The following is a 26,572-nucleotide window of genomic DNA, read 5'->3' on the forward strand; positions in this document are numbered from 1 at the left end:
CATGCCTTTTTCCTTTGCACTTTTGTCTTAAGTATGCAATATATTTTGCACTTTATGTACTGGTTCACATCAAGAGCTTTTGTGAAACCAAGGAAGGCGGCAGAGATCTTCAACCTTGTCATTTCTCCCCTCCAATGCAAGTTCAGCCTTGTTTAAGGTTATGCTGTTCCTCATCCACAACTTCCTCCAGAATTGTCCATAAACTGGTAGCAAGTTCACCAATCACTAGCGTTCCTGCTATTGATGGTAGGCACATGCTTCTACAGTGATCCAGACTCCTAGGCTGTCTTCCTACTGAGGCACACAATTGCTATAGCACCCAATATGTCAGCAAATCTCTTACCTTTCTGTCTATTTACATCTTCCTCATCTTTTTACTATGATAATGAACAGTTTGTTTATCATTCCTGCATGACATAGACTGGAGAACATTTAAACATCAAAATAATGTTTACTACATATTCCATCTCTGTGGGTTTCTACAACAGTGCAGCAGTTAGAGGAGGATCCTGCAATCCATTCCTTTTCCCAGAGAGCTATTGATCTGTGCCATGATCTTCAGAATATTTTTTAATTGCCCATCTCAGCTACTCTACTCTGAACTGGGAATATTACTTCTGTTGAACAAGGATGATGCATCAAGTGCTTTAAGATCCCCAGAGCAAAGAGACTGACATTGGAAGGTTTGGCAGGCAAAAGAGGCAAGGATGTCTGACCCCAGAGCTCTGTGCCAAACACTGTCAGTGCAGACTGACTTTGGCTTACTGCTTCTGATTACAATTATTCTGCTGCTGCAGAGTCAATCCTACACAGAAGTCACAGAAAGAAATGAGCACATTGACTCTTGCTGGAGACAGGCACAGAGGGCAGCATTCAGGGCTAAAAACCTGTGCATGCTATAGAAAACTGGTATTATCACTTCCAAGCCATGGAGCTGAAGGTGGGTTCTTGTTCCCTCACCTTCAGATCTGCAATTTGCATTCTTTTCTACTTTATTTTATTCTGGATTCTTTGATGACACGATGCTTATGATTATTGCTGATCCTTTATTAATGTAAAGTAAAACAATCTGCTGAAGATCTTCAGGTTCTGGTGCATGACATACCCCATGGCTGGTCATAAGACAGGGAACCAGGTACATGACCTACAAGGAGTTGCTCTCCACAACTGTAGACAGGGAATATACCCAGAAGCATGGCTCTCTTCAGAGCAGACCCTCATGAGAATACACACTTCTTGGATGTAGAGGAATGCTACAGCTTCTCTCTTGTCTTGGGACTCTTCCTAGCAGACCACCACCACTCACACTGAGTGTTCCACCATAGTCAAGAAAGCGTGGAACATTGTGTTGCACACAGGCCTGCAAGTGCCACAGCAAGGAGATGGAAGGAAGGACCATTGGCAATGTGCAAGGCGCGACTGAGCAGGCAGTACATGCATGATAACCTCCAGAGCTGCAGCTCCCCTCCCTGCACTATCGTTAGGTCCTTTGGGGACTTGCTCCTAAGACTGTCTAGAGCAGCCTTAAACTCCAGCCATCTACAGAGCTAACCCTTTACCTCTGCTCCATTCTGGCATAATCCTGACAGGACTGACACCAACCATGTCCCTGTTTGTCTCCTTTCCCTTCTTGATGTGCACTTAAGACTTACCCAGATATGAAGAGTTTCAGCAGAAGCCTCACAATTTCCTTTTCTCACCGGTTTTCCTCTTTATGTCTGGCTCCCTTTCCCAGTTGCCCACCAGAGACAAGTTTGGAAGAAAAGATCCATTCTTTGGAGAGCTGTCCTTCACAAAATGGCAAAATCATGCCAGCCACTGCAAATGAAGCGTCTCCTGTGAATCAGATTGAGGCTACCCTAGAGGTTAACTCTCGGATCAGTAGTAAGTAAGGAAAGCTGAATCCAAGGCAGGAAGTAAACTTAGATCTCTGGGGTCAGCACTTCTAATTAGGCAAAGTTTTCTGAACCTAAAACGGTGCCTCCCCAGGGCTGCTGTCTACTGCAGCTTCTTCAATTTCTTTTCTTTGTTGCTGGATGCTTTGTAAGGAGTAGAAAGAAATCCTACAGTTGAAGAGGGAGATCCTTCAGTGTCAAGCATCACAGATTCCTACCTCTTTGATTGTCCCAGATGCTTCTACAAGACTGCACCACTCTGGCCAGACTTTCTTTCTCTCATAGTTCACCTGTAGCAATTCTGAGTTTTGAGCACCGGATGCCCCATGGCCAGTCCCTGCGCTATGGGAGGAGGGTGGCTGTCACAAATTGCAATGAGGTGTGGCCGGGTTGTGCTGAGTAGCCAAGACAGCTTGGAAGAGACCGGCTCAAACAACAATCCTATTCACCACAGATGGATTCTGAATAGGATGCCCCTGGGAGACAAAGCACTCCAGACACAGCAGGAAGCTTCCTTCATTAGGAAGAGACTAAAATATGGTTTGTATTGCACGAATAGGCAAGTAATTGGAGAGCAGCTCCAGCTCCAATTCACTCTGCGGGATCCATTACAGCTGTGTTGTAACAGCACTTTCATGGGCTGAGGAGGGAAGGGCACTGCAGGGAATCAGATGTGCCTGTGTAGGAGATTTTTTTTTTTAAAAATTAAGTGTTTTCAGCTTCTGTCAAAAGGCTATTGCCAATTCAGATCAGGTCCTACATTCAGATATAAGGCAATGAAGGTGTTTTGTTAACAAACCTTCTGAAAGGTCATATTAGCTCTATGATTTGCTGCACCACAATACCCCATTAACGTGAAGTTCATTGGAAGTGATGGGTTGTTAACGTCTGATTTTCTAAGCCATCAGCCAAGAGAATAAGTGCTGCTTATTGGTATGTGTGACCCTACCGGATCATCACTGTATTGGGACCACAGGAGTTGGTCTAGACAACCTGTTTCACTCATAACATTTGTCCTCTTAACACACCTGTGAAAAATGTTCACCCCATTTCAGAGATGGGGAACTGAGGCACACAAGAACTAAGGACTGGATCTGCAATGAGACTTAGGTACCTTGTTTGTCCAACACCTAGCTACTATGGAGGCCATCAGGTCCTTGTCCCATTTCCATCTAAATAGTCACTCCAGAGAAGTTTCTTCTACCAGGTATCTGTAAGGCTATTTGACCAAGATTCTCCCATAGATGTTGAAGATCTACTCAATAGTCAGTGGAGCTGAGGTTGCAATTCATCTCATCTGAAGTACTAGCCAAATCACCACTAAACCGCATAAGGAAAGCTCACATAACCATCTTCACAAGATAAGGCATTTTTTCACCTCATTTCCCCCTTGCCCTTCGCTTCTAGAGCCTTTTCAGCAGCTGAATGCAACGCAATGCAACTTATGGAGAAGTCTTTTCAAAAATGAAAAAAAAAGCCATGTTGTACTTTGCAGCTGAGTCTTAAAAATATCTTTTAAAGATAGGAATGCAAAATATAAGAAATTTCCTCCTGACCCGAGGAGATGGACTCTTTAGAAAAAGCTGGGACTTTAAGAAATAACAGGAAAAAGGTTTGCTTTGTAGTCATGAAAATTGGCAATACTTCAGATAAATTTCAGAATGACAAAGGCTTTAGATACGAGCTCTTTAGTGAAGTGAAGTCTCTATTCCTCAAAGATTTCCAAATTGTTGGGGGGGGGCAGTAAACTGGGGTCCACCATCTCCTGTGCTATTGGCATCTTTCTGACTGTTTTAGGGACCCTTGCAAATCTTAAACCACATTTCTCTTTTTTTTTTTCTCCCTCTTTCCCAGGCCACCACAGAACCCCCAAAAAAGAAACCAGATCCTGTCACTTCGGAGACGGTGGTGATCTGGGGGCTGCGCCTCTGGCAGGTGATTGGTATCTTTGCCATCTTTGTCCTGGCAGTCAGTAAGTTGTAATTCTCTGCCTTGCACCAACCACAACACCACCCCAAGTAGGACCTGTTCTTGGAGGACTACAGACCAAATGGCCATGGAGGTCACAGGCTGAGGCTTTTTGGTCTCTGGCATCGCAGGGCTACATACAGGGGTTTTTGCAGCAGGGAAAGGCAGGTGTGGTCTTTGAAGGAACCACTGATGGGCCACCATGGCTTCATCTTGTAACATACTGATCAACAGGTCCTAGCTGGTGGCATCCCAGAGAAGAGAGACTACAGGGCTGTGCCACAGCTGGGACTGTTTTCAGTTGCAGTACCACATTCAAGCCCAAATGCATGTGATAGCCATGGTCCTGCCCTGTCATACAACCATACAAACCATATCTAAAGGTGTTGTCCCACATGCTGAAATAAGAAGCCTCAAGAGATCTGCAGTCACAGCCAGATCAGGTGTTAAGGTCCCTAACTCCTGTCCTAGGTGCCAAGACTCCCACTTCATTTTAGCAGGGCTTTCAGGACTTAAAAACCTCCTTTTTTTGGACCCAGACACTAGGAAGCCACTGGCTTAGACCTGGAGACTGCAGTGGGTCAGACATTCTCCCAGCACACGTTGAGGATCTATCTGGGTATGGCCGAGTCCCCACCTGAGTGTCTTCACCCAGCTTCATCCCCTTGCAGCTCACTCTCTGGGAAGAGCATAAGCCAGCTTCACTGCATTGCAAACTATTATCATGAGCTTCCTTATGAGAGTATCACTTAGGACACTATCATAACCCCATCAAAATTCAAAGGCAGTATCTTCTGCCCCCTCCTTGAGCCAGCTATAACTTCATACAAAAAAATAGATCAGTTTGAGTCAAATGTGATAAATCTGTTTCTTTCCCATCTTCTTCCAAGTAACAAGTGATAGAACAAGAGGAAATGGCCTCAAGTTGTGCCAGGGGAGGTTTAGATTGGATATTAGGAAAAATTTCTTCACAAAAAAAGTTCTCAAGCCTTGGAACAGGCTGCCCAGGGAAGTGGCGGAGTCACCATCCCTGGAGGTGTTTAAAAGCCGTGTAGATGTGGTGCTTAGGGACATGGTTTAGTGGTGGACTTGGCAGTGCTAAGTCATCGGTTGGATGATGATCTTAAAGGTCTTTTCCAACCTAAACGATTCTATGATTCTTCTTACTCTCTAGACTTTTGCAAAGCGTATAACCAATTCATTTCTTCCAGCAAGCAAAGTTACACTGACTCATCTACAGTTCCCTTGAACCTCCTCTTTTTCCTCTTAGGGACAGGTGAGCAGAGGGACAGAGACTGTCCCCAGTCCCTGAAGGTAAATCCCATCAACTCAGAGATCACCTCAAATCCTTACCCACTCCAGGAAGGACATCATCCAGCCTTATGGACTTAGACACATCTAAATCTTCTATGCATTTTTTACCATTCTGTTCTCATTGTGGCTTGTGGCCCTAATTGCTTATTAAAATTAATTTTATAAGTGGAGCAATGAAGCATTTCAAACTGACTAAAGGAAGGCCTTGAGTGCCCTGGCTTTCTGCATCCCTTCTGTTCTCATTCCTTATAAGTGATGAGCACTTGCCACGTGCAAGCTCCTGGTGAGGAGAAGCCACAGGTGATGCCAACCCTGACCTACAAGCAGCCGTTCTTTAGAACATGGGTTTGCTGGGTCAGCGCTAAAAAACATAGTATTGCAGACAACTGATTTCTAGTGCTCCCTGTTACTTTTTAATTTGCATCTAGATGTAGCCCTAATCTAATCACAGAGCATAGCAGTCTGTGTGTTGTTGTCTCTGCTGGTACTGGGTGAATCAACTCACTTCTTGTTGCCACAGCCACCTCTTTGGCTGCTGTGGGTAGCCTGTATCAGTCCTTCCCTGATAGCCGCCTCATTATGTTCCATGCTCTGTTTAAACCAGACATTCACATTTTCAAAGTGGGTACAAGCATTTTCCTCTGTTTTCTTTTGCCCTCATTGCCCTTTCTGGGCAAACACCGCACCCTACACCCAAAGTCTGGGGGATAACTACTCCCACAACTTGCCAGCTCTCAGTCAATGAAACTCATGTTAATTCATTGTATGCCACAACACCCTTCGCAAACAATCACAAGAAACTGCACAGCAAAGTAAACATGGCCACGTATTTAACCCTCGTGACTCCACACACCATGTGAAATAGGCATCAAAATTAACAGCAGGAGCTTTAGAATGCAAGTAGACTTGTGAAGGGGTTTGTTTAGCTGTTTTTTCTTGGTTCGGGGGCATTAAATGTTAAAGAAATTTTCACCCGGTAGGTCTGATTGTTTTGTTGTTCGTTAGAAGTTGTCACTGGCATTACCAGGTTGTTTAGGGTTAGAAGCATGGAAAGTCTGCCATGCTGGCAAACCAACGCGTCAGATGATGCACTGCTTGCAGAAAAGAAACTAAAGGGTTTTTTGGTTACCTAAAAATACCAGTTGCAAGAAGCAAACATCCGTGAAAGTTTACTCATCTAGTGACAGCCCAGAAATGAAATGTATTATAGAAAACATTCAAAGAAAGTTACAGCCTGGGTATTTAAAGTGCTGAAAGCAGTGATTTATGAGAAACTAAAATACTTTTAAGATTCTGTGTTTAGGCAAGCAAACAAATAGGTTATGTGCAACTCAGTAAGTAACATCTGCTTTAAGGTTCGAGTTCCCATTAACACACACAGGTGGTTCAACAAAATCAGACTATTATGTCAGCCTGCTACTGATATATTACTGAGAGGTAGGAAAGTATTTGCCAGGAGATCACAGGGTTTTGGCTTGCTGAGCCTCAGAGTGATAAATAGATTCAGTGCATCGTTACGTGGAATGGAGTCAGTTTAGGGCTCTACTGCTCTGTTACAGCCTTTTTGTTTGAAGAAACTTTCTTTCAATGAGCAGAGGGGATTTGAAGGCAACCATACCACCTCAGTCAGCTTTATGAAAACAACAATTATTTGGTGAAGACAGCAACTATTAACCAAGTCTGTGATCCAAGTCAAAACAAGGCAGGTTCAAACTTAATGACATTAGAATAACTGAATCATATGATCAGTTCTCACCAATTTCTCATATCTTGCTCCAGCAACGTCATCCTCTTCCTTTGCTTTGCGATCCCCAAAGCATTGATGGTTCCCCAGCTTTAACAGCAAAGCTTTAACTCTCAGGAGCAGATGCAGGTTTTTCTGTGAGCGAGCTCTTGGAGGCTACCTTGGTATCAGTCCAGAAAACGAGGCAATGATCTACTTTTCTAATGGGACAAGAGCTGGAGAAGAGCTTTTAGTATGGCTTCCTTTTCCTGGTTCCAGGAGCACCTTCCCAGTCAGAGCAAGAGGGTAGCACAACCCTCTAACACCACAAACCCCCTGCACTAGAAGACAGAAGAGCATCCTTTCCAGGGCTTCTCAGGGCCTGCACGTGATCCTATTAGCTTACCATCTCGCCTTGTTATCAAGGCTTTGAGGGTGTGCCTACTTTGTCATGTGAATTCAGGTGAGGAGTAAATAAGCATGAGCAGAGGAATTGAGATGCTTTTAAAGTTAATGCCCCCAGCTACCTCACTGTAGGTGATTGTGGAGCACTTGAATTGGATTCCTTTCAGCTGAAATGGAAACAGAAAATAGTTGCCCCAGAAAGGTATGGTCCCAGATATGCATGATAATTGCTAAGGGCAGCCACAGGACCAAACTAGAGCTACTCCAGAGTACCCCTACCCTACCCCTGAAATGCACCAAGTGTGGACGGCAGCTCCTCCATGCTCTTCCACCCCACAAACCTGCCCCTGCTGAGCGACAGAACTTGCAAATATAGATACGTTGCTCTTAGCAACTGCCACAAGATGGCATCATCACATAATAAAAGGCAGGAAAAATAACCAAATCCCAAACTCTCTTACATTTCCTTATTTAATGGAAAAAAAAAAAAAAGATTAAAAAACCCCACATAAAGGCATCTTATATATCAACACACACCACTGAAATGGGTAAAAAGTCTCTGGGGAGATCTTCTAACTCTTAGAAAGGTTTTTGGGTAGGTTACAAACCAAATGGGATGCCTCCTAGCTCTACCCAGCAGAGACCAGAAGAGATGAAATGTTTGCACACCTGATAGCAGAAGGTTTTTCTGTCTCTCCTGCAACAACTGATAGCTAGCTTTCTCATAGGCCATGTGAAACCATCTCTCTGTTGGACCCGTCCATCTCCATCTTTTTCCTTTGTTTCTGCTCTGCGATAAGATACATCGTGAGAAGAAAAAAAACGTTGGGAGTACAGCAGCCCACAGTAGACAATATAACTTTGTAGCACGTGCAGAGCATCATTCAGGTGATGCTGGAGGTCTAACTCTCATGGATGTGTTCAATAATTACACAATTCTTATTCATCTACTAAAATATCAGGACTGCCAAGTCTTTTTGCTACAACTGGAGAAGGCACATGAGAGCTCATTTTTAAAGCAAGCATAACTTCTACAGGGAAGAATTTGGAAAGAAAGGGAGGAAAAAGAAAGTTTGTCTGGTACCACGCAGAGCAGGTCAACTCACTGTTGCTCCTCTCTCCCCAAGATTTTAGCTCAATCATTTTGTCCTTGGTTAAAGGAAACCTTCCTTTTTGGGTATTTGAATCAGGTAGAGCAAGTGTCCTAACAGTGTGCCTTGAAATCCTTACCAGGGCTGCCTTTCAGCACCTGGCATAACTCAGCCACCCTGCATTGCTTCTCTGAATGCTGGTTGATAAGGAAAGAGACCCCTTGCAGGCAGGAGCAAAGACAATGGTTGCATCTGCCTCTCTCTTTCTTGGAGAGACTTTGATGAGACAACAACAGAGGACTAAGATGAGATTAGCTGCCAGGAGGATTTGATTCACTCAGGAGCGCTGCTATCTGGTTTCTTGGTCTTTTCCTTTTTTATTTTTTGTCCTGTGGAAGCTATAAATGGGGAACTGAGGCCCAGCACTATCACCCAGGTAGGGTGGGATTGAGTCATAACCTTGGAATCTTGCACAGCCTGTTTCATCCACAAAGACTGAGGACTTTGCACCAGAAGTATTGTCCTTCGCAAACTGCAATGCTGTGATGGAGGAGGGGATGGTCCTGATCCATCCCTGGGAAAGCCAGCAGCTGGCCCAAGGCTTGCCCCGTGTGGTCTCCATTGACTCACTCCTTTCTTTGGCATCACAACCACCATCAACATTTTTATGCAGCCATGTGGGCTGTTTATTTTCCTCTCTGGATGTTACTTTGGTTTCAAGGTCTGCTGGTTTCCTTGTTTACGTACACCCCCCAGGTCTGTTGACAGCAGCCCACCAGGGAGGATGCAGGCAGCGCCTCTTTGAGTAATGCCCCACTGATTTCTGCAGAGGCAATCCAACAACTGGGTCTGGATGCAGGGCAAAATGCCTTGACATCCCTGCTGGCATATCCCTCTGGAGTGAAAGACATGAATAGAGGGGAGAGGGCATGAAGAAGGTGATGGGAGTAGGGACAGTGCTGTGAAGGGGAAGCAATACCTCTCAGCTCCTGCCCAGGGTCCTCCTTCTTCTGTATCATGCCAGCTTGATGTAGAGTGTCAGACAGATGTATTTCAGGTACCACAGGCAGGGAGAGACACCTTTCCTTATCATCCTGCTTTGAATCTCTACTCTGTTGAATGGAGAAGGTGAAGGTAGAATGGAACCGTAGGAGGAGGTTCCCATGTGGGGTGGGGTTGCAGCAGAGCTGTTACTGCATCCCACCGCGGTGTTCCAGGCAGGAGCTCATGCCTTGTGCTCAACTCAAACTGAAGACCAAGCTGGCTTTGATGGTACCCAGTTATCCTGTCAGGGAACTGCTGAGCTGCCTAAGCTGGTGGTGGACTTTAGATCACCTTGTGTCCATGAGTGGTGGACCTTTAATTCGTTGGTATTATTCAGTGCTGGTGTTTTAGTGGCATTAGAACAGCTCTGGGGCCATGGAAACACGTTTGCTCACTGCACGTCCTTACACATAATCCACGCCAGGTCTAGTACTACTGGGAAGCAGGGCTTACCTGGATGAGGAGTGACAAAGTAGTGGGCTAACGCAGAAGCTGATTGAAAAATTAGGAGACTCAGTTCTGATCTCCTTTTCCCTATCTTTGTGTCCTTCCGTAAGGCCTACCAGAGATGCTTTCCCGTTCTCACCTATGCCAGTCAAATTGTAACATGTAGCTCCAGACATGAGCATCAGTAATTTTTTCTCCTGGCATACAACTACAGACATGAAAGCTTGAAGAAGCAGGTCTGTCATCAGGGGGGATGCTTGGGAGTCACGAATGCAAAGCTTTTGCTTACCTGCCTGCGTAAACTGGGAGTCTTTCCCTTGAACCTGTCAAAGGTTCAAGAGGAGTATAAAATAGTGTGAGAGTACAAGGGAGGGAGGCTCCCACTGAACAAACGCGTTCCCAGGAATCAAGTATTATTTAATGAGCACCAACAAAGCTGTTAAACATCTTGAATGCAATTAACTGAGCGCAGTTTAATTTGAAGTGTTAGAGGTTTTATTTACCAACTTGCTGCGGGTGTTGAAGTATAAATGCCAGGCAAAAGATTTACACTATTAAATAACCATTACTTTTTGGATGGCAAAACTACCCAGATGTTTCCATTAATGTGCAGAATATCCAGTGAGGCACAGATAATTTAGGCTAGCTCAGGGATGCTTCACATGGTGCTTTCTGACAGAGACTTTAGCCGTCTATCTTCAAACACTGCATCACCAGCAGCCCAGCATATGAGAAACGCTCATCAGGGTGCGCAGAATAATACCTGAAGGGATGGATGCAGGGCAGGGGGGAGTACTGTCCTCTATCTCAGAGAACATCACTTGGGACAAGGGATGGTTTTTACATGGGGACAATAGGTTGAGCCCTTCTTTTGCCCTCAGCCCAAGTTCTCCCATGGAAACCTCTTATCACACGTGAGATATTTCCTTCAATTTTAGAGCTATCCTGCACTTGTGTGCCTACAAAATAGCCCAAGCCCCCAAACTTATTGGCACCAGCATACGCAGCTCAAGCTGAGCACAAAAAGGGGTGCTGAAGAGAAAGTAAAGTGTCTTTTACAAAGGAAGGAACATTTTTTAAGTACTCTAATTAATAACAAGTAAATATTCTGTCTTGTTGATTATTTTGATAACAACATATGCTGTTCTTTTTTTGCACTATAATGTTATCTTAAACTTCCATTGTTGTGCATGCTCACACACACACAAACACACACACGCCCAAGGCTACTACAAAATTCTTTGCTGCGATCCCTATCAGCTCAAAAGCATTGGAGATGCCATTGCTTGAGGCTGGCTTCTCCTAAATGTGACACCTATCAGGTCACATAAGGCTGTGTCTGGAGTCTGCAAGGGGAAGAACTGGGGTATTGGACCATGGCTGGGCTCCAAAACAGCTCCTCTACGTGAGTGTTCCCACCAGCTGGAAGCCTAACCTGCTTCTTCATCCTCCCTCCCAGTCAGTGACCATTCATGCTCAAGGCAGGGGGGTGATGGAGTGCAGGTTTATGCACAGGTGGACTCTGGCGTCAGAGACGGGGACAGTGAGGAGAGGCTGCTTTGCTGTGTGGCACAGTGCATGAAGTGCAGGTGTGCTTGAGATCTGCTTGGGACAAGGGACTCATTTGTGTATAGCTTTATGGATCTGAAGGTGAAAGTTAGACTTGCAGCCTTCCTGGGCAAACCCACTTGGTTAACTCTTCATGCTCTGATTTACTATTGCTACTGTTATTTCAACAGACCATCATAATTTTAATTCCCATTTGCCCTTCAAGTGCAATTTCATGCCTGACCCACCCTGTACATTTTCTCTACTCAGTGTGGAGAACAGGCACAAGCCACCATCTCACACAAAATCCAACTAACACCAAACAATAGGTATTTTGCAGATTCCCAGGACAAGGTAAATAACAGCCCATATCCTTCCTTGTCAGGTTGTGTAAATGAATGTAGATAGCAGCCATATGTTGCTTGCAATTAATTAGGACACGAAATCTGTATGTAGCCATAGGACTGACTACATGAGGTCTGGGGGTAGACAGGTCTGAGCTGCACAGACTAGATCCAAATCTCCTTTTGATCTTCCCAAGTCACAAGATTAGCTGTGGGTGTTGGGATCCTGGGTTTTGTTACTAGCTCTAGTTTGACAGAAAAGACAAGCCCATCTTATTGACTATATTTTTAATAACTGCCTGACAAGAGTTATTTCTCCTTGTTATGGAACAATTATCTTTAGATCTTGCCTCACACAGCTGCAGTGTTGGCTCCTCCTTGTGACAGCTCCTCTCCTTGCATGGAGGCAAGAGAGAGGATTCAGTCCCAAACCTCTCACCCCCTGAGATTGTAAATCCCACCCCTGCTCCCAACCTTTAAGATGGGACGGTGGGGAAAGAAGATTAGAGAGCTCCACCTTAGCCTCAGGAGCGATTGCACCAGGCATAAAAGACCCCAAGAAAGAGACAGAAAGCATAAGAAACCAGGAGCTTTTTTTTAGTTAGGGCTTGTGTTAATTAATAGCTCAGAATTCCAGCCAAAACCTCGAATATGGACTAAGATGACTTCATCATCTACAGATGACGAATAAACAAACATTCAGTGACTAAATGATAATTAGTAAAATTTAGTAACTATTATCAGAGCAAAATGATCAGTTAAACAACACAGTGCAGGGTAATGCTGCAGTAAGGAGTTATTTGAATGTATTAGTGGGGGTAGAAAGGTTTTTTGACCTCTGTATGCAGTCCTGGTGAGATGCTTGTGCCTACGTATGAAAACAAATGCTGAAAAAACAAAGGCTTGCAGGAAAAAAAAAAAAAAGCCAAAAAATCCTCACCTCTGTTCAATGCCTGGAGAAAGGGCTTCAAACAAAAGTCTCACTGAACTCACTTTGTTTAGCTTGTTGGAAAGAAGATCAAAAGGCCACTTGATTGCAGCATTGAAGCACTTCAGAAAGAAGGAAAGAAAAAAAAAAAGTATTAAAGGTCTTTTCAGTCCAGTGGATAGAGGCAAAAGCAGGGTCTGGAAATTAAACCAGCTCAATTCAAATGAGAATTTGAGAAATAAATGTGGCAGGGAGGGTGATTAAACATTGCCACACTCTCCATCCCTTAACAGCTCTCTCCTGTAAGGCGGGATTCAATCCAACACAAGTTATTTCACTCAGGCAGTAATTAAACATAATACCTGTGATGTGCAGAGAGGTCAGATGATGTGATCTAATGGTGTGGACAGACACTCATTTCCAGACACCAGGAAAATATCACGTGTAGAGGCGTAGTTAAGCTTGATGGCTGAGCAAATATTGGAGCGGCCCTGACCCCTTGCAGCAGTTCTTTCAGCATACCCTCAGGACATCTGACAAAACAATGTATTTAAAAACATGTTTTGCTTGAAGTCATATTGGCACAACTACTGGGACTAGAATCTAAATCTCTTCATTCTTTGGCTCCTATTTTTGCTTTCTAGGAGATTAGTACATTAATCCAAGTACTAGATTTCCATTGAAAGAACAGCCATAGAGTGGGATAAAATACAGGACTGAGAAGGGTCTTGAGAGAGCATCTAATTAATCTCCAGCCTGGGCTTTAAATCTGACATTTTTACCATCTATGTCTCTCCGTTTTCCAGAAGAAAGCAGATCCTGAGTCCCCATTGCCGCAACCTGATCCCAAGCCTGAGCCACAGCCAGGATGCGGTTACGTGCCCAGTAGATGGTTGCACACCCTTTAGAGAGAAAGCCTCCTCCTTCTGCAGCCCAGCTCAGGGACCTCTTCTGAGGCACTAGCACCTCGGCAATAGCTCTAGTAGCAGCAGTGGCATCTTTAAATGAGGTGGTTCAGGCACCAGCAACAGCATCATCTGAGCGCTCAGGATGGACCAGTCCTACAAGCAGCCACCCAAGCACTAACTAATTTTTTTAAGAGTTTAGTAGCCCTCACTGATCACTGCATTATCACAATTAGCCAGTTATTAGCACTGCTGTGGGTAGCTTGAACAGCCAAAAGACACTAGCTCTTTCCTTAAAGCATCATTGTAATCATATAGTAAGCCACTCTCCAGGCTTCTCAAACAGCATTTAAACACAAGTGCTGCAGTTAACTTGCCATTGAATACATCTGCATTAATTGCTTGCATTATTAACAATGGAATGGCTGCCTAATTAACTCAGAGCAGCACAGGCTACTTTGCTAAACGTTAATTAAATGCTTCATTGGCAGACTGTATTTTTTCAGCTTCAAAGGGAACAAACCTACTGTGTATTGCAGCCAATTTCCATTCAATTTATAAAACTGTTCAGTTCTCAATCATAGCTCTGCTGAAGTATTACACCAAGCAGTCTCTGGAGAAGATATTTCATTTACATCTTTCCCAGCTCCTAGGAGAACCAAGTTGTTTCTTTCCTTCTTCTTTTTGTTTGTTTTTTTTTTAAATTCACTGCCCAGCTAAACTAGAAGCAACTGTGTTACTGTTGATGAGCTAAATTCACTTAAGTGAAAAGAAAAAAGAGACCATGAACAGGGTAACTTGGCCACATGGATATTTAATTTAAGCTGATAGGGCTCCTTTCATGGTCTTTTGCATATGCTCTTAGCTCGCTTCAATTAGAAAACAAAATATTTTTGTTTAAGCCAGTGGGAGTAAACACACAGCTCTAGTCACAAGCATCTAATTGTTTGTGGTGGAAAGTATGTGTTTAACATTTGTTCTCTTACCGTACTTCAGATGATAGTTTTTTGGGGCCATTTCTCAGCTCCTCCAACCTGAATAGTATTGGATATGAATATTAGGAAGACATTGCCCCCAGGAAAAATAATGAAAACATGCTAAAAATCCAGAAAGCAACAAGCCTCACAGTCCTCGTTATTTCCCAAGTCAGCGTTTTTTAGTACATGCTGAAGAATGAAAATATATCATTTGCAATACCTCTTTCATCATCATAGATAGCAAAAAGTTGAATCCTTTAAAATACCCGGTTCATAAAGAACCACTAAGTATTTGTTTCCTTCTTGAAAAATTACATTTCACATGATCAGCCTGGGAGAAGCAATGAAAAATATTTTGATACGTTGTCAGCTTGAATCTTCAGTCTGGAAAGAGAACACCATATGCAGGACCAGACCTGACTTTTTAATTTAAAACAGAAATGTTCCTGCAAAATAGGTGGCTGAATTCAACCGTGTATGTCAGGTAACTGAAAATGAAAAAAAAAAGGTGAGAAAATGATTTTTACAAGCCAAACAGCAAAGCAATTCACAGCGTGTTATTGAAAAAGAAAAAGCTTATATTTTAATCGTGGAGTTAATGGAAGATGCTTATTATCACAGCATCACAAGGCCATATATTATTGATACAGAAAAGCTGAGAAAATGGAGAGAATTGAAAATTGCTCCACTACATTTTGTCACACGGGATGTTTTTTCTTCTGCTTTATGTAGTTTGATAGCAGAGAAACCAGGAATAATGTCGCCATTGCAAGCCTTGATGGCCAATATTTTCATGGACCTTCCATGGTGCTAATGGAGCACTGATACATCTTATGGAGATTGCCTTAAGCTCACCGTAGCATCAGACCGGCAATAGTTTACTCAGGCTGCATTTTAGAAGCCTTCTCAACAATTAAAAAGAAAGCTGAAATTCTGGAAAGGAAAAGGAGACCCACAGCATGAAAAAAAGGGACTAAATATTGCTTGATAGCAGTGTGATTAAAGCATTGACCTGGGGAATAAGAGAATTGGTGAATGTTTAATATAAAACAGAAATTCAAGGCTTGAAGTCAGGTCATCTGCCTGCCAGAAGAAAAGCATAATAACAAATTCTCAAGCTACATCCAAGCTAACTGGTCCCCCAAATACTTCATTCCAATGACCCGGAATTAAAAGTGATCAAGCTATCACTGTTCAACGGAGTTGCAATTAATATTCCTGCACATATTTATATCCCAAACAAAAACTTTTTGTTTAAGCTATTTTCATTGTACCCTCATGGAGGTTTTTAGTGTTGTTTCTTTTTATGTTATAATTCTCCTGCTCTGAGAACATGGGCCCATCCGTGAACGTGCTCAGCTGATGCCATGTCACATACTAAGCTTTTGTAAGAGTATTGCTTTGATGTTTAACTCTCATGGAAGAGAGTACAGTCCAATTCTTGATCTTATAGGAATGGATATTTTCAAACAGCAATCCTCATTACCAACCAGCCTCACGTGATGGCTAAGTGTAACTGGCGTCAGACACAGCCAAGTCGGTAGTGATGAAGCAGGTCTGAGGTGAACCCAGAAAGTCATGTCCATGGGTCAGGGTCTGGGTCCATGGGACACATGACCAGGCATGGGCACAGCTACAACATCCACTGCAGCTGACCTCCGGCGGGGGCCAGGCACGAGAGCATCTGCTTAAGAGTCACTCCAAGTGACGAAAAGAGGAGCCTCCACTGAGGCCTCTTCTAACTCCTCCTTTGAAGGCCACCAGCTGCATTACTTCTCATCTGGCCCTGAACCCAGGCAGCCAAACCCCAGAAAGGGTAATGATGGTGAGGATGCTCTCAGAACCCTTCCAGGCACATTTCCCAGGTTGTCTTCAGAACGAAAAAAATCTCTGCTCTTCCAGTGGAAAATAATGTCAACCTTGGCACCAACAAAGGCCCAGGAAACCCTACAGGTCACATTGCTTTCTGGTTCACTTGATGGATAAATTATCAGTGGAACAAATATAATCTCACTGGTTTAAAGCAGGAAAAAACTTAAAGTTTTTAAAGGCACAATAGAAATGATGCTAAGGTAGCTCCAAACTTCTAATATGCAATAAGCATTTCACTCTTAAGTTCCAAAGTATGAGATTCACCTCTTCTAACTGAGGGAACAGTTCACACACCTAAATGTAGATCTCTGATGTCATTTGGGAAGCCTTAGGGCACGTTGTCCAACCTCTGGCTCTCACTCCAGGGGGTCACAGCTCTTCCACAGCCCTGTGTCAGACTGATCACTCCAAGCTCTTTTTGTAGTTAATGGGAAGAAAGGCAGAGAATTATTTATATTATTATTTATTATTTTTAAGGTTTTAAGATCACATTAATCACCCTGTAGAGATGCTTCTCTCTCTCATCAGTGATAAAGGGAGCATGGAGTGACTGACCATAATCTCTAGCTTTGGGACACATAAACCAGAGCGGATGAATTCCACTCACTCTGTCTCCTGTGTCTGACCTGGAGGGAAAAGCAAAGATATCCAACAGGCAACTAGCAATGAAATGACCATACCTGGCATCAGTTTCAGTGTCCTAAAGCTCCTGTACCAAAATCCTATTCACTGGCCTATTCTTTTAAAAAGATAATGGCATTCAGTCCAATACTTAGCCCCCTGCATGGCTTGAGCCTCACACTAAGCACAACTTGCAAGAGGGTTGGAGATAGGAATAGCACTGTATTATTTTCACATAAGCCTCTTGCTCCAGTGGCTGGTTCTGAATCATTTCACATCCCAAGACAACATAAGTCGCCAGTACCTCAGTTAACACTTCACCTCCATTAGAAAGTTAAACAGAGAGCCCAGCTCATGACTGTCATGCAGCAACTACCATTTTTGTCTCTAGTAATTGAAAAGAAGTAGAACTGCGAGAGATACAACAACCCCTACTCTTTCCTGCAGGGCTAAGCCAACCACTGTGATATTGGCAGGCATTTTGTCCTTGACTTTCAAGGGCATTGACCAAACTCTTTGGGCTTTACTTGAAAGCTGACAGTCTCATCGTTTATCAATCTCCAGGAAATATGGTTCTAATTTTCCCAGCAAATTTTTCTCAAATGTGAGTAGAGGATTTTCTGGCTTAGCTGAATTCCAGAGTGCTTTTAGGAAAACAGTAGATCTTGATTTAAAAGTGGTTAGAGAAAAAGCACGTACCCCATTCCCCCCAGTAAATTGTTTCCCTGCTTGCTGTCACTGTTAAAAATGGATACTTATGTCTAGTCTGACCTTGCCTTGGGTCCTTGCCCAGCTACTGGGTATTTTTTTTGTCTGCTAGCCCGAAAAGGTCTGTGCCATTCCCTTGGTTGCGATGTGGCTGTGGCAGGCTCTGTGGGCAGGTGCACAGTGAAATCCTGCTGCCCTGAACAGCAGGGCAGAGCCAGCTGTGTGCTTTCCAGATGTGGTACCTTACCCACCTGCGAGCTGCCAATGTTGTGCTGCCAATAACACCGTAGGAGTACTTTGCTTTCCTTTTGTAAGACAAGTAAAAGCTCAATTACCCTCAGCTTGTTGCTGACCCTCATGGAAGAGCAAGGGTAAAAGCATCTTGATTGCTTGCCCAATTACAGGTTATTACAATTTCATGTTGTTTCAGGCAATTCACTTCAGGTTCTCATCCTGTTGTGACATTTCAATGGCCCTGAATGTGATTCCGCTACAACACCTCTGCAGCAAACTGTTGAAGGGGAGTGATATTTTTGGCAGCAAAATTCAGCAAAGGGGTAGAGGAGCTGCTACATTTTCCTTGGTAACTTCACACCAACCTCAAAACACTGAGACAGGTGTTTTACTACTTTCCTTTTCTCTTTTGTTATATGAAGAGGTCATGCAGAGCTTGTTCCTGGTTAACGTGATCCCTCTTTACTTAGGAGAGGATGGAGAGGTACAGGACAAACTTTTAGGGAGTAAAATTTACACCAGCAAGTGGTCTGTATGGTGTGTTGTGAAGGCTGTCTGCAAAATGGTTTTACTCCTGGTGAATGAGAAATGCTCATGCTTGGAAACAAACAAAGATTATTTCTCTCATTTGGATTAGTCTCAAAGTTCTAATACATTGCTCATGGTGATACAAAGCCAGAGGAGATTACCTGACTTCTGAAGTGTACAGAAAGTTGGATGCTTGCTCCTTTCTCATAGTGTTGATGCAGCATGGGGAAACTCCTGTTAAAACAAGAGACAGAGCATATAAAACTGATCATACAACATCTTTCCAAGCACAAGGCTCTGCCTGCCTGCAGAACCCATTTCCACAAGGTATATAAACGAGGTTTAGAACTTAGGTAGGTTGGAAATTTGAGCTTTGTTTAGAATAGAAGAATCCCTCAAACTATTTTAAAGATGCCCACAAAAAAGCAACTGAAAAGTTCATAGATGATACCATGAGAGCTCATGCTTCTTGACATGTGTTTATGACCTATGGGCCAACTAATTTTATGATTACCTGTTTCCGAGTTTCATTGATCTTTTCCCTAAAGTTGCAGCTTTGTTGTTGTCAGAAGTGGTACATGGATGAACCAATGATCTGCTCAAGCCTGTGAATTCCTAATCTAGGAAACCAACCAATAGTGGTTTCATTACAATGAATTGTCTGAATCATGATTAGATTTGCAAATGGAAATTCTGAAATAATATATAAGTTTAAGTGTGAAGGGAAAATATTTCTTACTTGGAGTAAAAGCATCACCTGCATCCTTAACTCATGCAAAGAAGCCTAGCTCATGGAAAGAAGCATGATGGAATAGTAAGAGCATGACGGGGGAATTTAGGAGAACTGGGTTCAATTCTTGGCTTGCGCTAAATGGATTTGGATGAAAGTCAGTTAAGGCATATATTGAGCTCTTGTTCTGGATCTATTTTGAAGGGTTTAAAGCGTTTCCATGCCAAACTCCTCATTGCTTTCTTCAGCTCGAGCTCCAGCATCTATCTACCACAAAAATAAGTGGCTAAGATGTGTTATCAGGAACCTATAGCAATAACACACTGTTGAAAGGTGACAGCACATCTTAATTGCTGCTGAAATTTCCAAAGAGATAATGAATTTAAGTTGTTGATGCTCTGATGCTCAGAAACACCAGTGGCATATATAGTTTAAGGCAATGGTTTACATTGATTTTGGTGGGAAGGACATGCTCAGTCCTTTACCATAACTCAGCTGAAGAGTGGGAATTCTTTATTTTCAAGTAAGTCAATTGCTTTGGACTGTGTGACCATACCCCTCAGGCAGGTACTTTCACTGATGTAAATGGCTACATGTTCCCACAGGAAGAAACTCTTCTGAAATTAATTTGTCTTCCTGCTGTCTCGCCACTATAAATGGGCCAGCCTGTACTAGACAGAGATCTGCTGACTAAACTGAATACTCTTGCTTCCCTCTCACTTTTCCCAGTTATCACGCTCTGCTGTATCTTCAAGTGCCGGATTCCCCGGACAAAGAAAGAGATTGAGGCACGATATGCTCAACGGCAAGCAGCCAAGACATATGCAGACAAACTGGAGACTGTGCCACCACTCAACGAGCTGACAGAGATCCCTGGAGGTACTTCCCATGCCCACACCTACACATGAGACCCATCTCTTTTGGGGTTGCTTTCTGTATGCATGAATGCAAAGGGCTAGGTCCTCCTCAGTGTAAATCACTGTGGCTCCTTGGGCATAACCATTAAGATATTGCCATAACTGAGTAAACACCTCCCATTCACATGCACTAAACCTGCAGCATTTGCAGCAGCAGGCATGGTCATTTAGATGAAAGGGACAGTTTCTCCATTGGTACAAGTCAGGGTCATTCCTCTGAAGTTCATGTTTAAAATTTCCAGAGTCTGATTCATTTTAAGGGCCAGTTCCTGGGTTGGGGGGGCTGGTGTCAGTAGGAAGAAAAAGAGTTGTTAGAGTTTCACATTACCCACAAATGGCTTTCCCAATTTGGATGGCTGAGAGTATTTCTGTCACCGGTCTCTGCTCCGCTCACTCATCTTTCCTGATTCTGTACCCTAGGCTCTACTGAAACTCTTCTAACTCTCTCTGGTCATGTCCAGTCCAGACCTCTCAACTCCCTGCCTGTGGTGAAAGAAGAAGATGAAATGGCCCTGCAAGGAAATTAGGGGACTGCCTTCCTGTCTGTCTGTCTATGGCTTCTCTTTTCTGATGAGATCCATCATCCCTTGGACTCTCTGCTTCTCAGTTCCCTTTCTGTGTTTCACCTCTTTTCTCAATACCTTTTTATGAATTTTTTTTTCTTTTTCCTGTGTCTCTGCAAGCCCTGTGGTCTGTAGCTTCATGGAAACTGGGAGTTTCCTTGACTCAAAATGTGATGCTTCAGTCCATGAAACTGGTGAAAGAGGCAGATAACATAATTCTGGAAATTTAGTCCTACACCAGCAAAATACAACAGTAGGAACTTGCACATATCTCAGTATTTCAGAGGTGTTCAGACATCTGACTATGCCTGTACCATAAACTGAGGATGGCCAGACCACTCTCCGGAGCTGAACCCAATTGGCATGAACAAGCCCTTGGCCATTCAGTTAAACTCTCTTAACCTACTTTAAAGTCAAAGGTCATCCAAAAGTCTAGTTAATGCACTTTTACATGTATGAGTAATCACACATGGAAGTGCTTAGTATTGTATCCTTCGATTTCCTGCCCAAAAGACCAAATTCTGACTCTGTAAGGACTGGCTATCAGTAGATCCCAGAGGGTGTAAAGGATCATGCCTGTAGACAGCAGAAAGCCAAATTCACTCATTTGCTGCTGCATCCTCTTCCTGCCTAGCTGTTACTTCTGGAAAACCAATAAATTAAGGATGAGAATATCCAGAAGAGACAGAAAGGATATTTGGGCAGCAGAATGGCCGCTTCACCCCAGAATGCTAATAAATTTTGATCTCCTGTAAGCAGCCTTTACATCCCACAAACATGTATTCCATCCAAAGGCTGGCTGTTTTGGTGCAGATTTAATCAGACTATGGTAAATTATTGCAGCATGAACTCATGAATAAATTACAAGAAAGAAAGCAATTTATGGGAAGTCAGCTGCATATAAAGACTACATCAACTTTTATCCAGTTAAATGTGTAAGTTGAATAGTTGACCACCCTTTGACCTTTTGAAACTCCCAGAATTATGGTCGTGGCACGGTGCAGGGTAGGAGGCTGGTGGATAACACATTGCTGAGTGGCTGCTGATGTCTGGCAATGGCTCATGAATACGTGTGCTCTGAAGCTCCTAGTCCTCTGGGGTCAGATATAAATCTGCCCAAGTTGCCCTAAAGGAACTGGTACTGGGGTGGCGGTCATCTAACCACAAGTGCATTATCCACATCTATGGAGAAGTCTGCATCAGCACTACTTCTTTCAACTTTATCCCTTTATCCACAGTGGAAAATAAAAAGGCTGTGATTCCTTTCACGGCAGGGGAGGTGCTAAAGTGGAAGAGGCAAACTGTGCCTTAAAAATGCCTGTATGTCTCCAATCTTGGGGACCCAAAATGACTGACTCGGCTGTCAGCGCCTGAAGTGTTAGCTGCAAAAGCTATGTGTGATCAAATCCACTGGTTTGTCCTCCTTCTGAGATTACTGTGCATCCTGTCCCCAAAAAAAGTTTCACTACATGATTTAGACTTTACAATGGAAAGTATGCAAACCTTTGGGCTTCATCTCTGTGCAGTTATTTTCCTCTGTACAGAGTGTGATGCTCTGCCATGTCGCCCCGCTGACATTTGGTAACACACCTTGATTTATGCAGTCATGAAGTATAATGTATGTATTTGTCAGCTATTTATATACTTACACTGTGACAAGCCCTGGTAGACCCAGTCAAGGCCAGAGAGATGACTTGAGTCATTTTAATTAGAGTGGCCATTAAATGCTTTAAAGATTTCTGTAAGTGTCAAATGCTATTAATCATGAATATATTTCAATGCTTAAATACTCTTATTTCTTGGCATTATTTTACCCTACTTCACATTTACTATGATGGAATATTCTAACTGCCAAATGGCTCTCTGTGCACTTTTTTGAGTGTCATAGATGGCAAGCCCTTTTACTGGACACAAATAAAATGGACTTTAGGGTTCAGTGTATAAAAAGTTACATACAAATTGATTCATTTGTGCTCTGTCTCCCAGTCTGTGGGAGAAGTACAAGCAGGACTTGGCCTTTTCTCTAGGTGGGGATGTACTGTCTGGGTCCATGGCCTGGGAGATCTTCAAGTGTTCTGGTCTGAGGCTGCTCCAGATAAGATTTTTGGGAGTTCACCTGGTTCCTACCATATTTGTCCAGGAAGCAGCCAATTCTTCCTTCTCCTTTTTTTCATATGAGATGTCAGGATTTCCCCTGTGGTTGTAAGAAAGAATCTGTATTGCTCTACTCCCATTTGTATGTACAATGGATTGCCAGTTCCCAAGGTCAAAGGATAATATTTTATTTTAGTGTGCACGTTGAGGCAGTATTTTAGGTAAACCTAACAAATTCAGGTTTGATTCGCACCTGTAATACATTGCTGCAATTTGAAAGTGACACCACAGACATCCATAGCAACGGGAGATTTGAGGCTACTTAAACAGATTGGAGTCCAATGGCTCCAGGTAAGGGTTGAGACATCTCACCAAAGGCCCATACCAAATTATCTCTTAAGCCAGTTCACTGTCATCTTTCCTTAGTGTGTGACAAATGTGAAATAATTTGACTTAGCCTAGGTGCCAGCTGAAGAAAGCTGAACAGTGACCAACCATCCTCCGTTTGCTGAGGTCACTCCCAGGTCATTGTTAAGTCTTGGGTGATTTTAATTACTAGGTTGTATTAACATGGTTCTCTATTTACATTTCTGAGTCCTGTATTGGGGGTTTTCAAAGAAGGAGGTCATGGGAAACTTAACACATTTTCACTTGTTTTTGCAACACTTTATACTCTGCTGGTCTTGAGCAAAGGAAAAACTTTCCATAAGAAATACATGAAATGTGATCTGTGTTTAAGTGTCAAGTTGCAGCTTGAGATGAGAGTTCAGTGTATCAAGCTCTGGGGTCAGAAATGCTTTGGAGAAAATGAACCACTTCTAGTAGAAGAAAAATAAGAAAGATGAGGAAAAGTTTTCTGCTACCAAATCCTTTGTCAGAATAAGTCTGCAGAGCCAGTGTGATACCTATGAGTCTTCTCACCTGAAATGTGGGCACTGAATCCAAGATATTCCTAAGTAAAAATATTTCATAAGTAAAAATATTATAACTAATGTGGCTTGTGTGTTAAAACATACCAAAACAGAGCTTGCTATGCACTAGAGTTAATTGCTATATGCCCGTGGTACGGTGCTGCCATTAACTACAGTGGTACAGGTAGGAAGCCAGTCCCATGGTGACTGGATGTGGACAGGACATAAGCTAAGCCTACTTTGTAGCCCTGTGCTGGACAAGCCATCTTCTGCTTGTCTGTCTCTGAAGCAAAGATCCCCAGCAGGATCCCTACTGTCCACTCTCAGCTGCAGGAGACATACCCCATACAGGAAAACAAAGAATTAGAAAAGCCAACCAACCAAAAAAAAATCAAAACAAACCCAAGCCAGGTCTGTACTGAATTGCATGAGAGATATTTCTGTTGCTTCTTCTGGAAGGAGACAACTCCACATTGAATATCATTGTTGGGAAATGCCAATGGCCCGTGCTTATAATGTTCATGGATCAGTTCCTACCAACAGGAGCCATTTCCTCCAAGAGATCCACAACTCAGCTCTTGAAATTATCAGTTCTGCTTTATCCCATTCATATATCTTCTCAAAACAAAGACACAAAAAGCTGGTAGTCAGTGAGGAAAACAGCTGTACGAACAAAGCCCCATAGAAGTATTTTCCCTTTGTCCAAGATTTGCCAGCAAGGATCAGGATTTTTGCCTCCTTCCTGGCTAGTTAAGCCAAGTTAACTGCTTTCCTGTTTTCTTTTTCCATCCTTCTATACAGCTCAGGTTGCAGAAGAAAAAAAAGAAGTTCCTACCGTATCTGGAAAAGTGGACAAGGCTCAGGGTAAGAAAGATGGATCCAAAGGCTCCAAGAAGAAGGATGGTGAAAAGGACCAGAAAGAAGGATCCAAGAAAGCAGGGAAGGATGGGGCCAAAAAGAAAGAAGGGGAAAAGGGAGAAAAAGGACAAAAGGGGGGAAAGGACACTACTGACAAGAAACAAGGTGGTGGGAAGAAAGGTGAAAAAGAAGGTGAAGCAGTAAAATCAGGAGGAAGCACCAAAACTAATGGCAAGGCTGGTGGGAATGCCAAAGCCCCAGCAAAGAAAAAGTGACCTTGCTAAAAGACTGGCGGTCTTTCAGGGAGGACACTGTCAAATTGCTGCGATAGAGCACTGGGAGCAGATAGGACATGCTGTCTTCATATATTCAGGCTGTTGAGTGCCACTGGATGTATGGATTTATTATCTTTCGAAGACCAAGTAGCTGGTTTTTTGTCCACCAAAGGAAAACCTGGCCATTTGGCTACACAATATCTTGTAAATAAAATGCACTGTGCAGAACTACATGATAATAACAACTGGAACCAAACTGCAACCTGGAGTGAGAACAAGGACTTTGGATAAGCATGGAAATGCACAGAGATGAAGATCTAAACTAATGGGAGGACATGATTCATTTAAAATTTGTTCTTCTTGGGGACCTTAAGGAGTTTGATAAATGTTTATTAGCACTCATCTCCTCCTAAACAGGATTTGCATGTGGGTAATTTTAGGGATTAAATAAATTCTGGATGCTAAAACCCAAAGAATGGAGTTTTTGAAGTTATAGCTCATGTGGTTTCTGAGAAGTGGCTTGGACACATGGGAGAAAGCTTTCCTTCCTTCTCAGATGCCTCTTCCTCTGGTCTGCTGAAGGAAATACAAAGAACTGCATAACTCCCAGAAGATTTATCCACCTTTTTCTCTTTTCTGATGAAAGACATATAAATCAACCTGTGGGAGGATGTGCACAGAATAAAAAAAGCAGACTTCATCTGTGCTGCTGTAGGCAGTAGCTGTCCTCGGTTCATCATCCCTTCAGGAAAGGCAGGAGAAGACAAGAGCCCACTGGGACGAAGGGGATGTGAAGACGCTCAGCATGTTACAGCAGAAACTCAGGGTCTCAGGAGAGCAGGGCAGAACACATTCATGTCTTTGCTCTCTCCCTGAGCAGTTTTGAAACCAGGGATTTTGCCACACTTTTATGTGGCTGTTATTTCTCTCACCTCCTGGAGAATTTTGAAGAGTAGTTTTATCAGGAGCAGCTTTTCTCTTAGAGTGTTTTGTAAATATCTCAGCAATTTATGGGGTATTTAGCTGAAAAGCTAATGGGGGATAGTTTACACGCTATTGTGATGACTAAAGCTCTACCTATTGCCTCTGCTGGATACACCGTCTCTGAGTATATACACTGGCATGGCTTTGTCCACTCCATGGGGCAAGGAGGGACTTATCTCCAGTAGTTTATTCAGCTCAGGCCCCATGAGTTAGATTTATATTAATCCAACTGCTTTCTATTCACCCTGTGGTTTCAGCACAGACAGAGAGCTGATCTATCACTGCAAAGACATTTCTCATTTGTCCCACCTTTCCTTTCCCTTCTCTCCTCTCCTACCCAACCCATCCTGGTAGAAAATGAACCCAGCAAAATGAAGAGCATGTTCTGCTGTGTTAATGAGGTCAGTCAGCTCATAAAAGGCTCCAAAAGCACCAGAGCTACTGAAGGGGTGGTGTAAGACTTGAGGAGCAAGGATGGGAAAGATGTTCACAACCACAGGAATACTTACTAAGAGCATGAACGGTGACAGTTCACTGCCTCCAGGTATGATCTGCCACGCTAGGGGACTACGGAGAGAAGTCAGGGTCAGAAATTCTGCCCCTATATGCAGACAAGTGGTTGGAGCCCTAAATCTCCCTCGGCTGCAATGATACCCAACGATGAGTGTGAATGTGTGTGTTACAGACA

The 26,572-nt window shown here is 43.2% G+C and overlaps 1 protein-coding gene across 1 annotated transcript; it reads left to right on the top strand.

Moving 5' to 3' along the window:
- The first annotated feature begins 928 nt into the window (after nt 1-928).
- On the top strand, nt 929-25,126 carry TMIE (transmembrane inner ear). The gene is made up of 4 exons (XM_075140881.1): nt 929-940; nt 3,693-3,867; nt 20,012-20,161; nt 24,569-25,126. The coding sequence occupies exons 1-4, from the start codon at nt 929-931 to the stop codon at nt 24,898-24,900; spliced, it is 669 nt and encodes a 222-aa protein (XP_074996982.1). The 3' UTR covers nt 24,901-25,126.
- The last annotated feature ends 1,446 nt before the right edge of the window (nt 25,127-26,572 follow it).

Source organism: Calonectris borealis, chromosome 2 (genome assembly GCF_964195595.1).
Source record: "Calonectris borealis chromosome 2, bCalBor7.hap1.2, whole genome shotgun sequence".
Lineage (NCBI taxonomy): Eukaryota > Metazoa > Chordata > Aves > Procellariiformes > Procellariidae > Calonectris > Calonectris borealis.

Coding starts and splice junctions, on each gene's coding strand:
- TMIE (XM_075140881.1), top strand. Junction 3,868..20,011: donor CATCTTTGTCCTGGCAGTCA/GTAAGTTGTAAT, acceptor CACTTTTCCCAG/TTATCACGCTCTGCTGTATC. Junction 20,162..24,568: donor GCTGACAGAGATCCCTGGAG/GTACTTCCCATG, acceptor CCTTCTATACAG/CTCAGGTTGCAGAAGAAAAA.